Source organism: Scomber japonicus, chromosome 5, assembly GCF_027409825.1.
Source record: "Scomber japonicus isolate fScoJap1 chromosome 5, fScoJap1.pri, whole genome shotgun sequence".
In the NCBI taxonomy this organism is placed as follows: Eukaryota; Metazoa; Chordata; class Actinopteri; order Scombriformes; family Scombridae; genus Scomber; species Scomber japonicus.
This window is the reverse complement of record NC_070582.1, coordinates 26,604,787-26,631,046: the sequence shown is the minus strand read 5'-3', so window position 1 is coordinate 26,631,046 and position 26,260 is coordinate 26,604,787. Positions and strand designations below refer to the sequence as shown.

At 40.1% G+C, this 26,260-nt stretch overlaps 1 protein-coding gene and 1 non-coding gene across 2 annotated transcripts in view; one reads left to right on the top strand and one right to left on the bottom strand.

Moving 5' to 3' along the window:
• cmip (c-Maf inducing protein) overlaps window positions 1-22,487 on the top strand; it is a 48,853-nt gene extending 26,366 nt beyond the window's left edge. Inside the window, exons 4-21 of the mRNA XM_053318621.1 lie at window positions 183-344; window positions 3,339-3,380; window positions 3,813-3,875; window positions 4,100-4,180; window positions 4,983-5,086; window positions 5,220-5,324; window positions 7,783-8,235; window positions 10,147-10,212; window positions 12,791-12,817; window positions 12,920-12,968; window positions 13,099-13,206; window positions 13,349-13,465; window positions 14,552-14,692; window positions 16,146-16,193; window positions 16,319-16,465; window positions 16,581-16,686; window positions 16,886-16,956; window positions 18,149-22,487. Of these exons, the coding sequence (XP_053174596.1) occupies window positions 183-344; window positions 3,339-3,380; window positions 3,813-3,875; window positions 4,100-4,180; window positions 4,983-5,086; window positions 5,220-5,324; window positions 7,783-8,235; window positions 10,147-10,212; window positions 12,791-12,817; window positions 12,920-12,968; window positions 13,099-13,206; window positions 13,349-13,465; window positions 14,552-14,692; window positions 16,146-16,193; window positions 16,319-16,465; window positions 16,581-16,686; window positions 16,886-16,956; window positions 18,149-18,202 (1,944 nt within the window). The 3' untranslated portion in view covers window positions 18,203-22,487. The remainder of the gene's footprint in view (window positions 1-182; window positions 345-3,338; window positions 3,381-3,812; window positions 3,876-4,099; window positions 4,181-4,982; window positions 5,087-5,219; window positions 5,325-7,782; window positions 8,236-10,146; window positions 10,213-12,790; window positions 12,818-12,919; window positions 12,969-13,098; window positions 13,207-13,348; window positions 13,466-14,551; window positions 14,693-16,145; window positions 16,194-16,318; window positions 16,466-16,580; window positions 16,687-16,885; window positions 16,957-18,148) is intronic.
• A 1,327-nt stretch (window positions 22,488-23,814) lies between these two features.
• trnal-cag (transfer RNA leucine (anticodon CAG)) lies at window positions 23,815-23,897 on the bottom strand. Its single transcript has one exon. It is a non-coding gene; the product is annotated as a tRNA-Leu (tRNA).
• Window positions 23,898-26,260: the final 2,363 nt, after the last annotated feature.

Below are 26,260 nucleotides of genomic sequence, written 5' to 3'. Positions count from 1 at the left end.
TTCCTCCACACTCAACATTGTTTCTCAAGCAATCATGTCATGTTGAAAGCAGTGCCCATACCATATGTATACACATGAAGGTGTCATAATAAATAGACTTTACAGAGCTCTGATTCTTCACAAACATTAACTGTGTGTACAGTATGCTTTCATCTTGTTGCATTGCATTGTGTTTCCTATAGAAAAAGATCTACAAGTACCGTAAGGTCCTGAACAACCCCAGCCGCTGGGACGTGGTGCTGAAGGAGATCAGAGCGCTGGTGGACATGGCTCTGACCTCTCCACTGCAGGATGAGTCCATCCACCAGGCTCCACTGCACATCATCTCCACCCTGCTGGCTGAGGTAGCAACATACATCCATCACACACCCATACACACTTGTTGAGGACGTTCACCTTATATTTGGTTTTGATGCTTAATACTAAGCTTTAACTTAATCTGAACATTATCCTGATTGTCTTTTTTCTTTCTCCACATTTTAAAAATGTAACAAGAGCGTGTTAATGAACTACTTACCAGTACATTCACTCAAGTACTTAACTTAAATAGTTCTTTAGTAGTACTTTACTAGCCTGGGTAAACCCATGCTCTCTTTCCAGCAACATTCCACTTTGCTCAGAAAGTTAGCATGGCCACCAAGACAAAATTTTTGCCTGAGATAGGGAACCAATCACAGAACAGGGAGGCGGGCTCAAGACAATGATGACCGTAGAGCAACTCTGTTTACATCCAGCATGGCGGCCACAGAGGTGCAGCAACCGTTCAAAGCAGCAGTAGATTGTGTGCTAAATGAATCGGAAGGCAAGTTCACTTTGAAAATACAACAAAACTTGCGCTACATGATTTTCCCTTCATAAACAGGAAGTGTTCACGCTGCTCCCTACAGGCTCTGAATACGTCATTGTGTATCGTTGATATGATTGGCTGTAAGTTTGTCCAGTAGCATACAGAAGCATTTGATCGGCATTCATTGATCCCGCCTCAAATACGAGGAAATGAACGGCTCCTCGCCAGACCCTACCTCATTTGTGGTAGGGTCTGGTGATAGCCAGGCTAGTATTTTACATAAGAATTTAGAGAATTTAACACAAGTAATGTATGGAGATCCAAAGGCGGAAATTCATTATGAAGTAAATAGTCAAATGAATGAATTGCGTAAATGATATAAATGACCAAATAAATTGTGAAATAATAATTTGACTATAACTAAACCTCATTATTACATAATGTGATATCATCATTCTTCCATCATTATATAGATTTTTAGCAAAAATGTTCCCAGTCTTTCAGTTATCTGAATTAGGGCCTGTTTTTGTAAACATTATAATTTTTCTCCACCATCATTGCATTTTTGAGATGCTTGAAAACTCAGAAATGGGCACATGTCAGAACTGGTGAAAAATGCCCAGTACTGTAGTGAAAACACTCGCTAACACACCTACACTGCTTACATTTTGTCAAGGACGCGCCTTACTGGAAATGATGCTCTTCCCTTATTCAGTAGTGACAGTATGAAGGGCCGCCCCAAAGACTTTAGGCTGGTTCTGCAATGCAGGTTTTTTAATAGTTTCCAACCCAATCATCAGTCTCTATGAACAAAGCATTTAGAGACTGACCTGTGAGTCTATTCATGAGATGTTAGGAATGCTGGAAAACTGCATCAGAAGTGGGGAAATTTGATATCTGAAATGAGTACAAAATGAGGTAGGCAGATGTAACATGTCCAGACTTTTTAAAAAAAAGCCTCTTGGAGCAGGAAGTCAGCCATTTTAAATCTACTGTGCAGTTAGTTTTTTCACAAAGCGAAACTATTTACAGGCGTTTTCACAAATTCCAAGAGAATGAACCCAAGTAACTTCAAATTTGGTCGGTGATGAGTTTTCATGGAACGTCTTTGGTGTGGTGTGCCAGTCAAAACTTCTACATGTCAATACTGACTCATAGTCATAGCAGCTATCCACAACAGGAAGTCTACCCTGTGGGACACGTCATTCGATTTACATGAAATTTACATGGTGTGTTCTTCACATGATATACAGCAACATGACGTAATTAGTGGATGTTCTCTAGCACCTTGACAATTTCCCTCCGGTAAATTTATTGGTGCATGAATATGTCACTTATGTAGTATTGTCTGCAGGCAACAGGGAATGATACCTTAATTACACAAACTTTGTCAAATGTATGCACAGGTTCCAGTACAGTCATCTCCAACACTGTGTAGTGCAAATTCAGAACCCTCTGACGCTCGCAGCTTTAATTCATTCTGACTTTTTTATTTTCTTAGGGGTTGGTGACTGGTGATTTATATCTAATGAAATATAAGATATTATAATAATGGGCTGGATATTTATAATTTCTCAATTTATTTCACAAATCATGGGTTCATTTATAAACTTTTCAACTTTTGACTGGTACTGTATTTTACTCAATTCATTTGCGTATTTACTTTGGTATTACTTAAAGGATAAGTTTGTCTTTTCTTATTGTCAAGAAATGCAATGAAAAGACAAAAACCAACAATAAATTGATCCTATAAGTAAACTGATATCTTATGACATGTTCCTCCATGCTGTAAAACTAAAGCACCAAATGTGTATTAATCCACCACTGGAAATAATACCTGACAAGTTTTTTTATTTTAAAGCACAGCACAGATAGTATAACAATAAGGTCCTAAATGCTATGATGGTTATTACATCCCATAATACATAAAGTTATGGAATAATTTGACATTTTAGGAGGTACTTGCTTTCTTGCTGAAAGTTAAATAATCCATACTATGTTCATATTTGATGCAGTAACAAGGAGGAAGCAGCTAGCAAATCTCTGTCTGTCAGCACCTTTAAGGCTCACTGATTAACTCTTTATTTGTGAATTATCACAGTTGTTGAATTAACTCAATTCATTTTTTAGTACAAACAAAAAAAAAGGTGTCATTGGCATTGAGTAGAGACTAAAGGAAGTTGCTGTACCTGGCCAAAAACTAGTCGGTGAGCTATATTGTAGTGCTTTTATGTAATTGTACAGCATTGTTCTGACTAATCTTTGTGACTCTCAGTGTCGTGTTAGGATTTGTCCTCATGTTTGCTTGGATGCTTGTATCATTACCCCGGGGGCAGACACTTCCAGGGATTCTGTTTGGATAGTCTTGGCGTGGCACTGTGACTGTGTAGTCAGGAACCTCCCTCTGAACTGCACCTGATTACCTAAAACCTTAAAAAATAAACTTTAGAATTTAGAATAATCCTTTTTTTATTTATTTTTTTTAATCAAGCTATAATCCATTTAATTCTTCTCTAAACTCTTATGTTTTTCTCTCTTCTTCTTCTCACAGAACTCTAATCTCAGCACTCAGGATCATGAGAACATCATTGTGGTGAGTATGAAGTTCACTATAAAGTGATATTTGATATCAGGCTGGAGTTAATGAGTAACAACCACAAGTTAGTCAGACCTCGTGTTATTTTGGTTGTTCCGTTAAAGAAAAATATAGCTTATCTCTGTGCATGAGTTCATGTTACAGGTGTGTATTTGTGCCTGTTTTCGATTGTCACAGCTGATTCCCGTATGGCAGTATCTGAGCAATGACAGAAGAGCTCGGTGCTGAGGGAGCTTGTAATGTTTGTGTAGTTCACCTGCGGGCTGTTTTTACAAGGCTCCCGCACCTGACAGCCCAGATCTATGCTGCTGGCTCTCAGCCACAGTAAATAAGAGATAGGATATGGAAAGTAGTTGTATTTATCTGTGTGTGTGTGTGTGTGTGTGTGTGTGTATGTGTGTCTGTGTGTGTGTGTGTGCGCTTGTTCAGGCCATTGCTCCTCTTCTGGAAAACAACCATCCACCACCTGACCTGTGTGAGTTCTTCTGTAAGGTAAGATCAAGTCCACAGTTGTAACCATTTCTGAAAGATGGGCAGATATATATGTATCTATGTAGTTGATAATGATAATACACAAACACACACGCACATATAAAAAACAAACAATGCATCAAACATCATAAAATAAGCAGACCAGAGGAAGAGGAATAGAATATTAATCAGTACAGTAGTACAATAGCAAAAAAAAATGATGATGTCATTCCTGTGTGTTGCAGCACTGTCGGGAGCGGCCGCGGTCGATGGTCGTGATTGAAGTGTTCACTCCTGTGGTCCAAAGAATCCTCAAACATAACATGGTGAGAAATGTTCACTTCAGGTACAACTGTCTTACTACATTGAGGAATTACATTCCTGTTTAGAAGTGCTTCCTTACTACCCAGTTCCTCTGTTGATGCTGGTTTATTGCATGTATTGCATGTCCCTCAATTTAGTAGAAGAAGAAATGCATCCAGTCTGGTAGAATCTGATCTATAATCTTCAAATTCTAAACAAATAAAATCCTACATATAAAGTAGATGTTGGTCCCACAACCACCATCCCTTCCTCCATGAGTTCCATAAGTTCCATAAGTTCCACCGCATAGCCATACTTGTACAGTGATTGGTAAGAGATCAATGAGCAAAAGCAATAATGGTTTGTGGGGGGGGGGGGTTAGGGTTAGGGCTCCAACCACAGAGTGCAGTGCCCCTACTTCACATCTGGCCATTGACCTTATTTACATGCTCTACTTACATGGCTTCATTGTAAAAGTAAAAAAATCAACATATTCACATGCTGTTTTCTACACTGTATTACTATGAAACATTCAATAGAGGGCCATAAACAGAATAAGTAAACTTTATACAGTGGGCATAACAGCTGGATAAAAGCATGATGTACAATGTAGCACTCCCACAGTCTGTATTAGAAAGGTACTTTCCAAAGAAAGGCTCTATCAGTCTTATATAGAGAGTATCTAACCACTAACTACACCAAATAGCAGTATGAAAATCTTTATGGTTTCAGATGTAATCCCTGAGTTCTGCCTTGTCTCTGTTGCACTTTGCTCTATGTTTTTAACTCTGCTTGTTTTTGTTGTTGTGTGTGTGTGTTGGGCAGGATTTTGGGAAGTGCCCTAGACTGCGTCTCTTCACTCAGGAGTACATCCTGGCTCTCAACGAGCTCAACGCCGGGATGGAGGTCGTCAAGAAGTTTGTCCACAGGTGAGAGACTGTCACATATGGCAGAACGTGTCAGTGGGTGTGATGAAATGGTTAAAGCCCTGTTTGATTAGAGTGAGGTCTGTTAGTTTGACTCATATGTAATAAGGTATCAACCTGTGTGTGTGTGTTGCAGCATGCATGGGCCTACAGGGCAGTGCCCTCACCCTCGTGTCCTGCCAAACCTGGTGGCAGTTTGTCTCGCTGCCATTTACTCCTGTTATGAGGAGTTCATCAACAGGTCAGTCACACACACACACACACACACACACACACACACACACACACACACACACCAGGCTACATTTCATCTTTCCTCCTGAACACAGTGGAGTTTGTAGTCTCTCAGCTTGCCTCCCCACCTTCACATCTGATCTCGTCAGTGTTTTGCCTCTGCCACAGCTTATCCACTTACCTTTCCACTCATGTCCAGGCATCTTGTTTATCTGACCATGGCAGTCTGAGCAGCTCAGATCTGTCGAGCCTGAAGGTCAGCATCATGGAAAGCTAGACAAGCTACAGCTCCCCTGGGGCTTCATACTGCTTGTGTACAAAATGGCTACCTGAGTGCACTGTGTAGCACTTCACATTCCTGACAAAATACTCAGTGAAACATGAGGAAAAGCTGTTTTTGTATTTACACTCAACAAAACTCACTCCATTTTACTTTATTGACTGTATTGATAAGCTCACCTAGCCCCTAACTGTAAATGTTCTTTCAATAATTCAGTCATGTAATATATTATATACCGTTTTCTTTGTAATAACTCTGTTAGTAAAAAAAACAGCCAGCTCATTAGTTACGCTACCTAAAACAAATACAACTAATGCAACAGCCCTGTAATAAGTGCTACCTTATTAGTTTTTCCTCTCTGTAATCATTCCTCCTGTTCATACTGACTATTAAAAGATCTCCTTCAAATGTGCTTTCAATGGAAGTGATGGAGGACAAAATCCACAGTGTGTCATTTAAAAGTAGATGTGAAGCTTATATTCAGCTTCAGCAGTTAGTTGCATCAAGTGTATATCTGAAACATTTAACCTCTTTTTAGCATCAGATTCCCTCTTAGTGTTTCCCTGTTGAGCTGTGGTGGAAGTATAGTAACAAAAGACTTTGGCACTAAAAAGACTGTAACGTTGAAACAAAGAAGACTTGATTTGACTCATTTAGATGACTGAAGCTTCATATTAGCTTCAGATCAACTTTTAAATACATTTTTACACAGGACTGTGGATTTTGTCCTCCATCACTTACATTCAGTGAAGAATAATTACAGCAAGAAAAACATGTTTCCAAATTTATTTGAGCTCCTGACTGTTTTTTCCAGACAGACTTGAAAAATGAAAGTGTTTATGAAGGTGTACAGCCTGTTGTGTTCTCTGTTCATTTATCCTGGGTGTACACAATAATAAGCTGGCAGCTGATTGTAAATAATGACTTTTACATTGCTGATAATGAATAGCCAGAGGGGCACATTTAATTGTATCTTCAATTACTAAACTGGTTCCCAGAACAAACATTAAAAATGTAGATGTAGTTGCTGGTATTTGCCACAGCAGCCATTGTTTTTAAAGGTTAAAGCATCACCTCACCTGTTTATTCAGCTGTTGTGGCAGAAGGGCTCATCCTTATGTTTACTGCTGTCCATGTTGCATCGATTAGACAAACACATGATTGGTGATTTTCCACATCTTGTATGACTAATATGAAGGAAACAGTTCAAACAGTCATTTGCAGATATTACCGGGAAAGCAGATGAGATACTGCGCTGTCATCAGACCACATTATGCCATTTATAGCCTAAACTAATTTGCAATGTCCCAACATGAGCTTTTATTAAAAAGAAAACAATACCTCTACAGTGCAATAAAAATACATGAGCAATTATGTAAAACTCATGCAAAATTCATTAAATAGAAGACATGATTACGTTTATTAAGCAGGACAGCCTGAAATCACATATGAGGCCTGATGATGCCACTTTGTCTTGGCAAAAAAGACCAAAATTGAGACGATATGCAACATTACAGGTGCTTAAATATAACTTAAGGTTCAGAAAGTGTCTGATTTCCAAATTTTGACACATGAAACCTTTATATGTAGTCTTGCTATGATGACTAACTGTAGTTCAACGTTAATTGTCTCCATCAATCATGTCTTCATGTGTAGAAAATAAATACTTTGAATACACTGGAATGAAAAGCAGCTGCAAGTCAAACAGTGGAATTTTTATGTTTTTAGAAACAAACCCTCTTTTCCAGAAACCAAAATAAAATCCCAGCGTGTGTGCTCCCTAATTGACTTCATTCCTGTGATTTATATTTAAGTGGTCTGTCTAGTGAGTTCCATAGGGGCCTGGTGCCGACTTGTAGACGTATGGCCTATGCTTATCTTAACTCATTAGCGTCATCCCCTTAGCTTCCTTCACCCCAGAGAGGAACACTTCTTAGCAATTTTTTCCAAAACTCAAGGACTCACAGAGGAACCATCACTCTGGTAGCCTTCTCTCCTGGCTCCTGACTGCATCATTCCTCTCTTTTTTTGCCCGTTCTCTCATTGAACTGTGTTAACTTTAAGTCTGTATGTGCTTATACTTAGATCAACATTTCATCATCTTTTATGTGTAATACTTAATGTTTCTGCATTGCTTCAGGGTTTCATAAGTGGTCCAATCATCTTTCTCTTTGTTTCCCTCCAGTCGGGATAACTCTCCCAGCCTGAAGGAGATCAGAAACGGCTGCCAGCAGCAGAATGACCGCAAACCGCCAATGCCGCTTCGTCTGCTGCGGCCCGAGCCTCCTACGCCGCCTCCCACCACCATACTCCCCCTCTCCACCAACCCTAGCCCCCCTCAGCCGCCTCCCCCCGCCCCCTCGAACCCCTCTCCGTCCATCCCCATCTCCTCCCCGACACCCTCCCTGCCCCTCTCCCCTCCCCCTTCCGTCGTCAACTCCAGCGAGATCCTGGTGGAGCTAGAGCGCAACAACAACTCGGCCAACGCCAAGCGGAAGGTTGGGCCGTCCGGGGGCGACAGTGAACCCAACCTCATCGACTGTCTGCTGGTCAGCCCGGCCGTCAACACTCTGTCCATCCAGCTGCCGGCTCAGGCCGACCGTGTGCTGGGCTGCTTCGCTCTCATCCTTAAGATGCTGTGAGTTTACACATGAAGTCATCACTGCTACAACACTGTGGATCCACTTTCCCACAGTTGGATTACAAGACTATTATAATTTCTTATAATTTCTATCTTTTTTATGACTAACATTTTCCTACTCCTTCCAGTCTTTAAGCTAAGCTCGGCTAAACACATCCTAGACTTTGACACATACTGCATTAACAGGCCTAAAATTGATATTGATGCTCTAATCTCACTTTGAATAAGACAATAAAAATGTTGTACTGTACCTTTAATGACAGCTTAAGTTCTAACGATTTTGCTGCGACAGTGTTTCTTTGGCACAACTCTACAACCCACTCAGTATTTAGAAATTTAGCAACTTACATACATTGCTATTCATTAGATGAGTGCTATGCTAACTATATAAAAACAGAATTTCAGCATTAATAATCAGCTGCCGGGGTTTGTGTGAATGGCAGCTGTAAGTAATAAACAGTGTGAGTTCACTTAAAACAGATATGCTGTATCCACCACCTTATTAATGTCCAGAGCTTCCACCAGATCAATACACACAAATAGTTATTTATGCACTCTAAGCTGTAACTGAGGTTCCTTCTTGGAATATTGGAATATTGGAATATTGAGTGTTTTCCACGCATTACTTGTGTGACTACTGCAGTTTATGGCAGAAAAACACTTGTGCTGATCGCCACATAAGATCTCAGTCCTAACAGTAGTCCATTACATTTCAGGTCACAGTTCAATGGGCTTTATTAACATGAAAGTTTACCACAACAATGTTGCCAAAGCAACGAAATACGTGTGTGTGTGTGTGTGTGTGTGCGTGTGCGTGTGCGTGCGTGTGCGTGTGTGTGCGTGCGTGCGTGCATGTATGTGAGTGTGTCTGGATTATTCTGGATTATTATCCCTCGGGTTGTGGCATGTTGATACATATTGAATATATATGTCCTGTCTCCTTCTCCTAGGAGTATTTTTTAATTTTTAGAAGTCATGAAGCTGTAAAAAATTGAACTTGTTAAAGTAAATGTAAATGTTTTGACATATCTATACAATATGTTCTATATGATATATTCTATCCTCTGGGCTCTTTTGCTCACAATAGAGAACTAGAAGATGAGTCTTTGCATATCAACTTTAGCTTTATCAAATCTATTTCCTTCTTATGATTGATTTCAGCTCTCCTCACAGTCTTTAAAGGTGCGCATCACTTGATACAGAAAACAGACCCAATCTAAGTGTCAGTCCTCTGTATTAAGGTGAACAGAGGGATAAATTAAGAAGAAATATGCTTTAGTCATTTACACATCAGACACACACAGTGTCCCTTTAACTGCAATGTGTGATCAGATGTGTTTGAGGTCTAGTACTTTGTATGATAGATAAACTTGATATATCTGCCTTAAACATAAACTCTGGGCCAATTTCTCATTGAAGAAATAACATGTCAACAACCCAGGAAGTGTCCTAGTTTTTGAAGGTGACATTATGTGAGTGTGTGTGTGTATAAGAAATGATGAGCGTAAATGGGTTAAAGAGCCCTGAATGAATGTATGAGCCTCAGTGCTGATTACTTAGTGTGAAAGTGGAGCAGCAGTTACATGTATGTGTCCTTCAGTCTGGCCTGTAGGTGTGGTAACTGAACAGGATGGCCTAAAAAGCGACAGTGTGCGTTTGTAGCGTTTTTGTGACAAAGCCGGTGTTACTTAACTCACAGTAATGCGATGCTCCTCCGGCTCCTGTTAAATCAACACTGTAGGCCTGCGTCATCTCAGCGCAGCTCATGTTTCAACTGCTCCTCTGTCTTTTGTTCTTCAGCCTCACTTCTCGGGGGTTATACCCTTCTCTTTACATCACCACAATGACTCTTCTTTTTTCTATCTGTTTTCTTTACCTTTTCTTCTAATGACTGTCTGTATCTTTCAGGTCAGACTATGATGACTGGAGACCTGCTCTGGCCAGCCTGCTGCAGCCCATCCCCTTTCCTAAAGAGTGAGTATTTACACATACAAACCTCACACAGTTGAGCTTTACACATAAGTAACTTACTGTGAATGCAGCACAGAAAGAAGTTTTATTTCCACCAACATTACAAGTCTGAATCAAGGGTGTAGTTTTGCCGGGTGATGCCACCATGTAATATATACCCCCATTTATATATATATCCCCATTTATATCTATTACAATTGAAAGTCCTGCTTACTTAAATTGCATTGGAGCTGTCTATTAGCTTAAGATGTCAGATGAATTTAGTGAAAATAGAAGTACAGTGCTTCCCAAGATTTAAAGTACCTCTAAATTCTTTGGAAGTACAGTATAGCGGTTTCCTACTTTCAAAAGAAGTAGCAGACGCTGACTTATCTGTGCCTTCTCCTTCACTTCTGAAGCCAAACCTACAAGCTTGTTCCGGATTTCCAGTGTAGAGGTCTCAGCTGATCTTTATATGTCCTATGAACCTTCAATAGTTTCATAGATTAAAGCATTAAATTAATGTCAAGTTCAGGTACAAGAATAAGAAGGAGAATCTAAGGATTTCATTTGGTAGGAAGAATGTAGAAGAAGTATCTCTTCTTACTTTGCTCTCAACACAAGTTGTGATAACAGTGATTGAAGTAGTATTAGTAGTAGCAGTAGTAGTTTTAGTAGTACACTGTGTTTCAGAGGAATGTTTTAGTGTCTCATAACAATCTAAATGCAGTTTCAGAGGCTTTTCCAGGACAAAATTCAGAGAGAAATGCTGAATACAGCACTTTTGGTTCCAGTCCAAAAACACCAGTTCAGCCATAACCATAATGATATACTGTAACCATCAGTATCAGCCCAGTTCTGCCCGCCATCCTTTGCAACTCTTTCCCTTCCTCATTTTCTCTTAGTCTCACTGTCTCTGGGGACATGTACATGTTTTTAGCAGGGGCCTGCAGGGGCCCGGCTGCTGACGTGGGTGAGGTACCTCACTACGTCTCCTGGGTATCGCATCATCCTTCCCCAGAGAGCCTGCTGTAATTGGCTCTAAGCAGCCCCAAGTCATTTTTGTAATTTGCCGGCTGATCCAGAGCTTCATTAGTGATGACTGGTGAACGACTTGTTGTTTCTCCAACACTGGGACTCACCTGTTTCTCACCTGCGCCACTGTTGCCTTGTCAATGGGTTCAGGCATCATTAGGAAAGGCAACAATACTCCCCAGTACACTTTAGCGGCGGATATTATGAGTCACATTAAAGTACATACAATTATCGACACACACGCACACACTGACACACACAGATGTGTTACTTGCACACTTGCACAGAAAACAACTGCATCATTGTATACTATGCACATATTCTGTACATCTGTACTGTATCTATCTGTAAAGTGCCCTGAATGCAACAGGGAAGTGAACAGTTCTCTCCTCATGTCTTCATGCCTGGACCCTTTTACAACAACAGTGTTAAAGGTGTCATGTTTTTTCGCTCTCTCACTGAGAGTAGTAGATTGATATGTAGCTGGAACCAGAAGCTTAGCTTAGCAATAAAGACCACAAACAAGGCTAAATGGCTACTCTTGCTCTGTCCAACAGTGACAAAGTCCACCACCAGTACCTCTAAAGCTCACTAATTAGCATGTTATATCTTGTTTGTTTCATCCTGATAAGAAACTGAAGTGTTTTGACTGGAAGCACGCAAATAGCAGGGAATCCAGGAAGTTGTTGCTTCCAGGCATGACCATCTTTTATAAGCCCCGTAAAACAGTGAATAGTGGTTTTTACACTTTTATTTTCGTACAGATTAAACAAACAACATGAAGCATTTTAATTAGTCAGCTTTTGTTAACTGTCTTTTCAAAATGAAGCTACTGCCAGGAGAATGGTAGCTTAGTTTAGCTTAGCTTAGCTCACACACACACACAGTAAAGACTGAAAACAGGGAAACAGCTAGCCTGATCCTGTCTGAGTGTCAGGCTAGCTATTTCCCCGTGTTTCCACTATACACGCCAAGCTAAGCTAACAACAGTTTGGTATGGAAAAGTCTCAAAGTGAATAAGTGTATTTCCCAAACTGTCAAACTCCTTTTTTTTTTTTTTAGCTTTTCATCATCATTACAAACTCATTAATGAAACTGACATTTATTCAAACTTTGAAATTCCTTTTATATTGTTGTGGAGATCCAAATATGGCAACTTTAGCCAAAGGTGAACATGTGTAAAATGATCAACAACAAATGTCTAACTTCTACAGCCATAAAAAACAACATATTTCACCCCAGATTAGCTTCATATGGTTTTAAATAAGTGTTGGAACATGTTGTCATTATCATGACTTAGACATCACATAAGAGAAAAATGGAAGTCAAAATGAAATCTGTTTATATAAAGATTTCTTGAACACTTTAGATTGTAACTCTCCATTTCTGTCTCATAGCTAACTGCTGCTGCTAAAACCCAATTATAATGGCTCCCCACAGGGATCATTAAAATGTCATCTAACATAACAAACAATCCATAAAAGTTCTCATGTTTGTTTTTTAATGTATTTTTGAGTGTTTTCAGCTGTAATATATCACATCTATTTTTTCTCCCCTCTCTCTCCAGGGCCCTTGCACATGCCAAATTCACAAAGTAAGTATTTTGGACATCATGAGCTGTTCTTCACATGTTGAGTTAAATTCCAGTTTGAAAACAACCTGACATTTGTGTCTCAATGTTTCTCTGTCTAAATAGGGAACTGAAATATGTTATTCAGAGGTTTGCGGAGGACCCGAGGCAGGAGGTGAGTGTGTGTTTGTGCATGTTTACCACTGTAGGAGCAGCTCCACAGCTTTAAGAAATACATTAACTGTTTTTGAGAGATTTTTATGAAATTGACTGACAGAAAAATCATCCATGTGTGTTTTTTCAAGGTCCATTCCTGCTTACTCAGCGTGCGTTCAGGTAAAGACGGCTGGTTCCAGCTCTACAGTCCAGGAGGAGTGGCCTGTGATGACGATGGAGAGCTGTTTGCCAGTATGGTGAGTGTACACACACACACACACACACACACACACACACACACACACACACACACACACACACACACACAAAAGGCTTTATACAACTTTTTTCATATGAACTCTGACCTGACCCTCCCCTCCTCTTCTTCTTCTCCTTTAGGTTCATATCTTGATGGGCTCCTGCTATAAGACCAAGAAGTTCCTCCTCTCGTTGGCTGAAAACAAGCTGGGTCCCTGCATGCTGCTGGCCCTGCGTGGAAACCAAACCATGGTGGAGGTATGTCCATGTTTGTGTGTTTATTTTTGATTATTCTCTTATTGTGTGGTAGTTTGGTTTATTTACCATTTTATGTGAAGCCATTTGTTCGCACATTTTCTCACTGTGTAAAAGTGTATTATGAGTTTGTACTTAAAAATATTCATTTTAGCAGTAGTAGTAGTAGTGTTTAAAGTTGAAAACATAATTTTTTTTAAAACATAAAGTTGCCTCATTGAAAGCCTTCATTTTATTCCTCCCCCCTCACTGAAAAATCCGGAAGCAAGTAGCTCCAGTTCATTTCAAAAGTTTAACAGCTGGAAAAAAAGATGTCTCCTCCTTTACTAAAGTCCATCTTTAGTGTTTGTACACTTGAGGCTTCAGGTTTCTACATCACATTCATGTAAGTTAAATACCTGACCATGATTAACCTCCAAACTCTATGTGATGTCACAAATCAAGTTCGTCAATTAGAAACGTTCCCCCTTCAGCAGATGAGTGTGCTTCAAGTGTTAGACTCTGCACATCCAACATTCTGCACTGTGAAGCTCAAACCTCCAACTGAAGGAACAATAAACAAAACACATTTTTTAGTCAAAGGGGACTTAAAGTGAAATTAAATTTAAGCTCAAATTGACTAAATGAAAGGGTCAGTCCAGTTGTTCAGTATTGCACTTTAATTAAGTTAGATAGATTTAAAAAATACTGGTCAAAATTGAGGTCACAGTATGCTGGCTTTTAGTCACATGTATGGGTCAAGCTCCAAAAATGTTTGATCCTACATTTCCCATAATGCAACCAACCACTGTCATTACTTAATTCCAGCCTGTTACATATTCACTCTTTCAAACTTCAACCCCAGTTTTTAACATAAATGTTTTGATGGAAATATGTACCCTTCCCTGATGACATCATCAGGGTTACTTTCTCAGGCTTGACAAAACTCCAGATCCACAAAATATATATTACACAGCTGCGTTCACAGGCTGAGCAGTACTCCTTGTGACAAATAAACTGAACTCTACAAATCAGTCAAGTTTAACACAATGTTTAAAATATATGTGTGTGTGTGTGTGTGTGCGTGTGCGTGTGTGTGTGTGTGTTCAGATCCTGTGTCTGATGCTGGAGTACAACATCATCGAGAACAAGGACACCCAGCTGCAGATCATCTCCACCCTGGAGAGCACCCAGGTCGGCCTCCGCATGTACGAACAGCTCTGCGACCGACAGAGAGAGCTCAAAGAACTGGTGAGTTGCTGGTCACACGCACACACAGACATACACATTCAGTACTTTGTAAAGTACAGAGAGGCCTGAAATTAACACAGTGCTGAACTCATTGACGCCATACAGTTCTTGTAGATTTCTGTGTTGAGAACATCCTGTCCCACCTTAGTCCAAACGTCTGCCGGGTTCATGCTGCCACATGAAAGTAAAATCACCAGTTTCTCATTACGTACAATTCTTGTGTCCTCGGTGACGCATGTGATATAATACCTAGTTGTCAATCCACAACACACTGCTGACAGCAGCTGTCACGACACAAGGTTCATTTGGGAGAATGTGTGAACAGCTATTGTACAGAGCTTGTTGAAACAGCAGGAAACACAAACAGAAAGCATAGTTGTCATCATACAAGGTCAAGATAAGAAGGCTTTTCTCTCAACTCACATTCTTGCCTTACCTAGCCTACCTTGGTTTCATGCACTGTTGTAAATCCATCCCACTCTACAAATGAGTAAGATTGGCACACTCACAGCCTGTCTGGTGGTTTGAACCCATCATATTCCACTCTTGACACATCCAGAAGAGCCACAGCAGACTGGATCCTTCTTCTAAATCCTAAGTAAACTCAGAGCGCCAGATCATGAAATATGCCAGAGCCCGTCTGCTCGTGAAGTGCTGGTACAGCCAAGATCAGACACTGTAACTTTTGCTCTCAGCTCAGTCTACATGCTTCACACACTGACTCACAGCCACTTGACTCTGTCTGCAGCAGGGAGCTGTTCATTTATATGTGGAGGCTGTTGAAGGAAGCAGCCACTGAACGTATACTCCATGCACAGTCATGCATAAACAGGAGGACACCTCATATACTTCACACATAGCACATAAAGAAATATAAATGTAAAGCAATTGTGTACAAACAGTATATTTTAGTATTTATGGGGCAATAATTGGTGCTGTTATAACATCAGGGAATGTGCCTTTAAACACAATTCGTTACATTATAAAAACTCTTTTCTGTCTCTCTGTGTGTGACAAAGAAAGTCCAATTCAAACTAAATGTGGTAGTAATAATATTATTGGATGTATTTTTAAGCAGTTACAGTAATAATGTTAATAGCAGTAATAAATCTGTCTCACAAATGATAATATATGGGCTGGCTTCTTTAATGAGTTTGTAATGAGTGGTTAAATAAATGATGAATTCATGTCTGTTGCAGTTCAAATATCCTCCGGCAAACATGTTACATCATTAATGTCATGTTAGAAAACAAGACACAAATTGACAGGAAAACACTTGTAAAATATAACACAAAATCTCATCATTTACTTGAAGTGTTCACATCTCCCATTTCCTCATTGTGACATGAATGCAGCGTGCTTGTAGCTGCTCTCACACACCATCTACTGTCTGAAAATGTTCCTGCAAGGCCTTGAGCTCAGACGCCATCTTTTTTTTCTGTCTTCTCCTCAGCAAAGGAAAGGAGGCCCCACCCGTCTGACTCTGCCCTCCAAGTCCACGGTGAGATTGCACTGACGCCTTCCCCGCTGTAGATGACCAGAGTTTTAAGCCTTTCTGTCCTCAGCAGCCATTATAAGACATTAAAGTGCATTAAAACAAAACATCTTCCCCTTTATATGTTTTAGGATGCAGATCTGGCTCGCCTGTTGAGTTCAGGCTCTTTTGGAAACTTGGAGAACCTGAGCTTGGCCTTCACCAACGTCACCAGTGCCTGTGCTGAGCAGCTCATCAAGTTGCCTTCACTCAAACAGCTCAACCTCTGGTCCACACAGGTATACACACACACACACTCACACACACACACACACACACACCTGCACATAATGATCCAGTAGATTTAAACTGTCAGTGATGTTCTAATGTGTGTTCTCATCTCATGTTCTTTAGTTTGGGGATGCAGGGTTGAGGTTGTTATCCGAGCATCTGGCCTGTCTTCAGGTGTTAAACCTGTGTGAGACTCCCGTCACTGATGCTGGTCTGCTGGCTCTCAGCTGTAAGAAAACACACGCGTGCACACACACACACACACACACACACACAGACACACACACACACACACACATTGTATTGCAATAAAATAAAACAAAAACACCAGAATATAAGGACAAGATCAGAGTTAACATGTCAAATGTGTTATGGATGTGAAAGTATAATGTACATTGTAGCTAATTATAACTGTCTACCTGTTTCAGCCATGAAGAGTCTGTGCAGTCTGAACATGAACAGCACCAAGCTTACAGCTGACACATACGAGGACCTCAAGGTAAAAATACAACAGAGCTCATACCCACTGCCTGTAGAAAGCTAATATTTAACACAAGTAAAATTCTTAACTGATTCCCCTGAAAATAAAATGTGTTTGTTAAGTTGGCAGTAGAACAATGGACTTGTCGAAGATATCATTTTCTGTGATTGTTTATTTTAAATGGCAGTGTACAGCTGCTGTCATTGATCTGTTTTTAGCTGGTATGTTTTCAGGTGAATTCATGAGCATTAAATTATGAATGTGAAGAGTGAAGACATAGTTGGCCAATGACAATGTTCTTTTTTTAAGACTATTTCAAAGAATAGTCATCAAACAGGCATCCAACAAGTTGTATTTTACAGATAAATCACTTTTGTAATGATTTTCAAGAAGGGTCCTGGGGATAAATTTTTATGAAATGCTAATGTGACCCAGAATGTCAGTGCACAACAAGACAGCTAAACATGCAGAAATTTTGAGTTTTATCCACAGCCAAGCAAATAAATAAATAATAAATGGTTTAATACTTCAAACCACACCAGTCAGTATTTTATATTTACAGTGATTCACATGGTTTTGTAGTATTTGAAAGGGATCCCTCTTAGTGATGAACTTGAGAGTGAGAATGAGAATTATCACCCAATTACAGCCATAGCTTTACGAAACGTTTTAGCTTGTTACAGCTCATTGTTTGGTTTTTTTTTGGTCTTAACCTTATTTCCAGCAGCAGCAGGCAGCTGGACGCCTCTAAGTTAGTGCTAATGTTGCTCCATGTCTGCTGGATGCATAAATAAGGAACATTATATATGAATAAATAATAAAATAAAAATTGTTCTGCTGCCTCCAAAATGCTGAATGCAGCTATAAATGGAGATTTTCATTCTTGGAAACTTGATGGAAATTATTCAAAAAGTCTGTAAAATGTCAATATATGAAAAAAAAATCCAGATGTCTCTTGGATGAATCAGTGATTAGCTTGGTAGCTTGTTGGTGGTGCTAAGCTAAGCTACATAAATCAACATGTCTCTATGGATCTCTGCTTATTTCTGCTGGATGCAAAGACACAACATTGATTCTCTCACACATTTAATGAAAGAAAAAGTAACAATAATGTGAGTGGCCCTACAGCTAGCCTACAAACTGATTTAAATGTATGTTTTAAGGTTTTGATGCAGTTTCCATTGATTCGTGTGTCTGTGTGTCTCTGCAGGCCAAACTGCCCAACCTGAAAGACGTGGATGTCCGGTACACAGAGGCCTGGTGATCGACCACGCTCACACACACCCTCATTACATAACCAGACACACACATAAACATATGCACACCCTGCACACCGACTCAGACACATATATGAAAAATTGTGTGGTGATGTCATCTCCATCGTCGTCATCATTAGACCTGGAAGTCTGACATCATGGCAGCGGGAGGATTACCTCATGTAACCAAAACATGGTTTAAAGGAGGTTCAGATGTCATCAAACAACCCCCCCCCCCCCAGTCACCAGGAAAGAACTGTCACTTTTTTTCTAAATGAGAAATCTTTCTGGACCTTGTCGCTCCCCTTACTTGTAGAAGGACTTGTTTTTACTGATCAGAGGACATGCAAGGACCTGCCATGTTGTGACAAAAGGGACCCTTTTCTCTCTCTGCCTTTATCCTTTGTCCTCTCTTTCATATGTGGTTTCGCATTTTTCTTATAGTCATATACAGCCAACTGTGCCCCCTCCCCTCCCCACCACCTCCACCTGTGTGTCGTATCATGAGGAAGATCTGAATCATACCCCTTCGCTCCACTCATAGCCTTCCTCCATCTGTTTTTCCCCCTCTCATGCCCTGGTGCAATGAAGGCTGGATATCAGATCCACGATGTAGCTCCGTTGAACTGTTCCTCCCTCTCAGTTGTCACCCTCAACCTCTTCAGCTCCAGTTTTCAGGTTTCTGATTCCGGCCTTTTTCAAGTCTTTTCATTGGGGAAAAAAAATGAGGTGCTACCTCCACAAGAAAAGAAGAAGTTTGCAAGACTGTGCCTATTCCTCATATACGACAAGTTCACACTCTTAAAAGGAAAAGACGAGGAAAAAAAACAGTTTTTATCAACTTGAATGAACATATTTTTCCAGACATCTGTGCTTTCATATATTGCGTGTTTCTATATAAAAACATGCGTATATGAAGACGACCCGCCAGTGATGAAACATTTCAGAAACATTTTCGGGAGATCTGCAGGAGAGTTTTAACAGCGATGGCAACATTTGTTCCTTTTTCATTTGTTTTCAGTGTACATACTGATGATCTCCCATTTACTATTTAATAGGACAGTTGTGTAGCAGTAGCTGGGTGGTCTGGGACTGCCTGATATTTATAAGTTGTGTCTCTAAAGCCTCCTTTTACTCTGTCTCTCCTGGATTTTGTTCTGACGATAATGAAGTACCCAGTCCCTGTTATCTACTTTCATTTTTATTTTCTGTTCTGCGACCCCCTTAACACAAGAAGCCAACCCAAGAGGGCGCCCGTACACGGATCTCTCTGCGCCGTGCCACGGTGGTAGCGTAGACCTGTGATGTAAAGTGGGACATTCTTAAGTGAACCTGTAAAACGAGACCTATCACCAGCTGAGAGTTTGTATATTTTCATATCCTCTGCTATTTTTTGTTGTTGTTTCTTGGCTCTGATGGTTTGAAAAGAAGAAGAAAGGACATTTGCCAAACATCTTCATCAAAATGTAGTTTTTTTTTGTTGTTGTTTTTGTGCACTTGCTTCATCAGGCCAACACGAGCTTGGTTTCTAATCAAAGCTGATGAAGTCGTGAACTTGTGGCGACCCGCCTGTGGAGAGACACTGACACTGTTTTGCCCCTGCCTAACGTCTCCGGGCCTCCCTTCCACGGTCGGAGTGGAGTGGAGGGTCACAGCGCCTCTAGTGGAGCTGTGGATGAGTTGCCTCTATCTTTCTACCTGTCACAACACCTGTTTTCAACTGTTCTGCTGTATTTATATATTGCGCCATACATAATACATGGGTGGCATTTTCAGGCTAATTCTCATCTAAAGTATGGGACAAAAATTTACTGTACATATTCTATTACAATGGGCTATAAGGGACAAAAGTTTGGAAGAAAAAAGGCACCTTTCGGCCATATTTGCCCATCTACATTCCCTCAAGGTGTCGCCTGTTTATTGCGGCGACATTTCATACGATGTGGTAACTGCCCTGACACACTGCAAGTCTGTCAGTTTCCCCTCTCTGTCTTGTGTCAGTACCCTACCAAACACACACACACGCACGCACACATACACACGTCAGAGTTCCACCCTCTTTTTTCCAGTCAGCCTCATTCTGACTGCATCCATCCATTTCTATTTATACGTGTCCACCTCCAGATGCTCCGGATGTTTGTTTGAATCGAGGCACAAGCTGCAGCAGAGGACAGAATGCCGTCCGCTCCCACACGCTTTGTTTCCTATTTATTGGGTGCCATGACAGTTTTTTCTGTTTGGCCTGTAGACTCAGTTTATGTACGGCCATCTTCAGGTCTGGCTTTAAAGACCTTGTTGCTCTCTTTCATATCCTGTATGATGTATATACCAGTGTATATAGTCGTCTCCTCCCCTAACCCAACCCTTCCTCCTTTTTTCTTCTTCTTCTTCTTCTTCTTCTTCATCCCTTTTTCTGTATTTCTCTCAGCCTCCTTCCAATCGGCAGGCTGATGTTGCCTTCATCTTAACGATGTGTGTGTGGTTGTTTGTTTTTTCACACAAAGTGCACTGTAATCTAAAAAAAATGATGTTTTCGATGAGTAATATCTTTTAAGTTTCCAACTTTATTGATTTGATCACTTTAATCAATCATTTGTTTCTTGTGTTTTTGTTTAGTTGTTTTGTTTGTTGTTGTTTTTTTGCATGTATACATGTCGCTGCATCATCTGGTATTTTTATTTTGTAAGTTTGTTTTATAAAAGGTTTGAAATATAAAGGGTGTGATCACTATCTCACTGAGGTTAAGGACTGAAATGGAGAGATCCGGTCAAACTATTTTCTTATTGGTTGTTGCCAGGATCTACCCCATGAGCCCAGACAGATGCTGTTGGTCGAGGCAGTCAGGGTTAGACTGAAGAAAAAAAAGCCAATACTGTCACTTTTAGACTGAAGCTGCCCTCGGCTGAGATTTTATAATGCAAGTTTGACCACTTTCATATCAATCATTCAACAGAACATATTTCTTGTTTCCCCAAGAACTGTATTGTAATCCTGCCACATGATCATATCAGTGGTGGATCACACTGACTGACTTTTATTTTGAAATAAAGGTGCTGGTTCCACACATCAGTTTAAACTTACTGTAGTTTAGTTTTACCCCAAAAGTTCTTTAGGTCAGGTTGTTGTAGAGGAATAGTTTGACATTTGTCTTTTTTGCTTTCTTGCTTGAGAGTTAGATGTGACGATTGATACGACTCACATCTATAAACTAAATGTAAACCTACAGCCAGCCATTGGTTAGCTTAGCTTAGCATAGTTTAGCAATACTAGAAACAGGGAAGAGGCTAGCTTAGCTCTGTCCAAATCATATAGCTCACTAATTAACACTTCATATTTCATTTGTTTAAATTGTGAACCAAAGCATACAATGTCTCCACTGGTTGCCTAGTATAGACACTAGGAAATAAAAATATCTAGCCATGAAATATCTGGTACATAATCCAAATAAAACCACATTGTTTTTACACAAGAAAAACAAGATATCACATTAGTTCATTAGTGAGCTTTAGAGTTGCTGGTAGGCTGAGAGTCTTTATGCTAACCAGCTTCTTATTTAACAGACATGAGTGATGTATCAATTTTCTCATCCGACTCTGCAAGAAAGCAAATGAGCACATTTTCCAACATGTTAAGCTGTTATTTTATAAAAGAATAAGTGGGCAGGATTGGGGAAATCACATCACTGAACTCATCTGACAGTTTTTGGCCATGACTGTGAGCCAGCATGTTGAGATTACAACGGAAGGTTTTTTTTTTGTTTTTTTTTTATATTACTGTAGAAGATGTGATGGTTGAATAGAAAACGCCTCTTCTGTTGTGTCATGTCTCTGTATCCTGTGGAGCTCACTGTGCTTTGCTTTTGGTTCCCATCCTGATCCCTTCCTCTTTGTCTGTTATTTCTCTGATGTTTTTTACTCCTCACAAACTGTAAAGAGTTTCTACCATGTCCAAGTTGTGTACAGCTGTGCTCTGGTCTTAACAGTTGTTATGGAAGGAGCAGGGTCAGATATGGCAAATCTGACAGACTGAAAAAAACAAAAAAACAATGACTCATGATTCCTTTGTAGTAAAATCTTTTTTGGCAGCTGGAAAAAGGGCGCCCATCATTTTTTCTCTCTTTTTCAGTCGTTCTCCACATTGATCTGCTTCTCCTGCTGGGTTATTATTATTATTGCTGCTGCTGCTGCTCTGTGGCTGTTGTAATAAAAATACAAAAGATCTTCAACAGGAAAAATAACAACTATGATGTGAAATAATTTCAATCAAAATTAAATTGTCTGTGAATATGTTTCAGCTGTGTGTGGCATGTGTTCTTTTCTGTGCTGTCAAAAGACAAACATCATGATTAGACAAAGCCACAATCCTCTCTTTCACTGATAACACATATATATCAATCATATATTTCAGTGTTACATAATGCTGCATGTTGGTTCAGCAAATCATTAACTATTCTCTAACAATACTGAATCATAAATGTATACTTTATAAAATAAAGTTAGTATTATTATTATTATTATTTACTTTAACTATAGAAAATACGACAAAATCAAATGTGTAAATCATCACGGTGAACATAAATCTCGCTACTTTATTTTATGCACTTTTACAATGATTTTTACACCTTTTGAAATACCATGATTTATTTCCCCCTGTACTAAACACCTGGAATGCTCTCTAAATGTGTCTATATATGAAAAACCCCTTAAATGATTATCATTTTTAAAAATGTACAAATGATTTCCCCTTTACACATTAATTTGAAATATGATGAATTCCATAAAATCAACTTGAGTCAGAATGACAGGGAAAGGTCAATCACTCTAATCGCACATTACTTGGCTGCTGATTGATCCAAATTAGGGGTGACCCACGTGGCCCCATAGCCATTGGCTTGGGCTTACCTATCAGAATTTCTAGGCCTATAGTTAGTTTTGGGGTGTGTCCCTCTATGATTGAGTGACATTAAGTGGAAAATGTCGGGGAGGACGTTTGACGTCGGTGCCCAGAAAAGAAAAAAAACAATAAGAAAAGTTGCGCGAAAAAGAATTACTAAAGAGCATCCCAAAGCTCACTGGATTATTAAACCAGCTGCTGCTGAAGATGGACCCTGCATCGGGGGAAGCTCGCTATCACACACCGGAGGGAGCTGAGGAGGCGCAGGCCGCGCAGGTGGTTGTAGCTGGAGAGGAGCAGGGGACCGCTCACAGCGGTGGAAGGGAGGAGGAGGGGGTTCACAGTTCAGACTCACGCCCTCTCGTCAGTCGTCAGCTGTAGTTTCAGGAGATGACGATAAAGTGGAGCCGCGGAAATGAAATATTATTTGGTCATTTCTATACAAAAACAGCAGTGTTTCCACTAGAAATTTTTGTAGCAGCAGTGCTGTGTGTCGGTAGCCTAGCAACACTAAGTGGTTAACTAGCTGCTAGCAACTTCTAATTAAATCGAGCAAGTGATCAATATAGTTAACGTCACGTTACTTCAAGCACAGTCATTTTTAGCGCCGCTGCTGAATGTACATAGGGAAACACTGTACATGTATCAACCTTTATACAGTCTATGGTATCAACAACGTTATGATTTTCAAGGGGTGACTGTCATTGTTTTCAGTGCAAAAGCTTGTTGTCAGAAGTGGGATTCGAACCCACGCCTCCAGGGGAGACTGCGACCTGAACGCAGCGCCTTAGACCGCTCGGCCATCCTGACGTTGAATCCTATGGGAAAACACGTTAGTTAAAAACGGGAATTGATTTTTAGCAGTAGACTAGCTGTTTGTCCACCGTAGTAACGTGTTTGTTTTTGTGTGATGTATGACATTACCAGAGCTGTGTATCAGCATTAACCCCGACTCAGCTATCAAACGTGGATCTCTGGCTCCCTCTGCCGGTCACTTTAAATACTATTTACTTGGACGGTTGAAAAGGTTTTTTGAAAGCAACTTCCATTACCAATGAAATCTTCATACGTAACTCTGAATGACCCGTGACTAGAAAAACAAAGATAGAAAAGAATAGGGCAGAAAAAACGTAGCAATCTCACATTTTTTAGCCCAAATTGTGACATGACTACGTTTTGCGCTGTGGTTCAACGTATACATTTTGATGGTAGACTGGGTATGGGCATAAACAATAAAGTCATATTATCAATCATCATCTGACTTCAGTACTATAGCCAGTCAGTCACCTGCCAGTTTCAGTCAGATCTGTTGAATCTGTTAAAGGTTAGTCTCAAAAGTCTTTTAGTCTCAATTTGTCCATTAGCGACCAGTCGTTTTTTTTTAAATCTTCCCCTTGCCATTGCCATAGCCAACTATAAAATAAACTAATAGTGGCAGCCCACCTATTTCATAAAAGTCCATGCTTTTAAGAAATTCTGCCTTCCCCACTGATGTAGTGTCTCTGTCCTCCAGGTGGGGGCGGTGCAGAACGAGCAAAGCAGCTGCTGAATGAACGGTGTTTGACCGGAATAAGAAGTTACAGTACCAGTGTGATGTAGAGATATTGTTTGTTTGTGTGTGTGTGGGTGGTGACAGTAGTTTAATACAGAGTGTAAAAAGACTGGGTCCCGCTGTATTACTCAGGCTGCACTACAGCGTCTATTCACAGGCGCGATCCCACTACTGAGCGGCACGGGGGCTTTGACCTGCTCCGTTTCCGACCTGGGCCGGTGCACCCCTCCTTAGACGACCTGGTAGTCCCGGGCTCCCCCAGGAGCACCATATCGATACCGAACTTAGTGCGGACACCCGATCGGCATAGTCCGCTGCAGCTCAGAACTCCTGAGCTCAAACGATCCGCCAGCCTCAGCCTCCCGGTAGCTTGGATTACAGGCGCGCGCCACCGCACCCGGCGAGTATCACCCACACTCACCGGGCTTTTAACTGATACTGATGTGACGTCACCATGACCCAAAATTATAACAGCAATGATGGAGACTGAGCAGTTTTTTGGCAACATTGCTCTCATAATCTTCATGAACCATTGAATTGAATTGAATTGAATTGAATTGAGGAGCACTGGAATAATTTACAAAGCTGATAAAATATTACTGAGCGTGTTCTGATCAGACTCTGTAACACTAACTGCACATGATCATATATTTGTCAAAGTCTCACTGTGCACATCATAAACCAGGGCCATACAATCAGAACAAGCCACAACATCTGCATTTCAATGACACTTTCAGAATGCCTCACAAAAAAGACCAACGAAGCTAAACTGAAATAAAACAGACAACACACAGCATGAAACTGCCTGATTTCTGTTCTGGATTTACTCAAAAAATACATCAACTGACAGAGAAAATTATGAATAATAACACATGAGGACGGTTTGTGCACTCACATAACACAACACTAAGGATAATATAGGAGTTTGATACCTGTCTGATGTTAAAACAAAGCAGATATTGACTTTTGATATAAACACAGTGTTTATGTGTTCACATTGGACTGCATGGGAAGTGAGGTTGCAATTTTAAACATGCAAGAGGAGGTATGGCACCTAAAAGAGCCATTTCCTGTAATATAGCGCCTGCACTCATGACCAAAGCTGCTCTTTCACTATAAAGCTCAATTTATATTGCACTACAAATTAAGATATTAGTGTGTGTTCTGTACTTTTGAGTGACAGATAAAATGTTTTCACAGTGTACATAAGGCATATATTTCATAGAGGATGTGAGGATGAATTGTAAAGCTACATGTATTCCAAATTCACCAAGTAGTTTTGTTGCCTAAACCTAATGAAACTGCAACTAGAAACTGAAGAAAAAAATAAATAAAAGAATAAGTCAAACCCTAAAAATCTTTTCGAACTTCTTCCTGTTTGAAACCATTCAACCACCACAACTGCCTCCTTGTTTGTATATGTGTATAAAAAAGGTTATTATTTATATTAATATAAAATACAGAAATCTGTGCCCTTGGATTTTTTCTTCTACCATGTGACACGTGGCTGAACAAAAAAAACCTTACATTTTGGTTGCCCCAGTGTACAGCCATCAACCATCATAACTTCCTCTAGTTTGTCCCATGGTTTAGTTTATCAGGCTAAAACTGAATCTGGTGA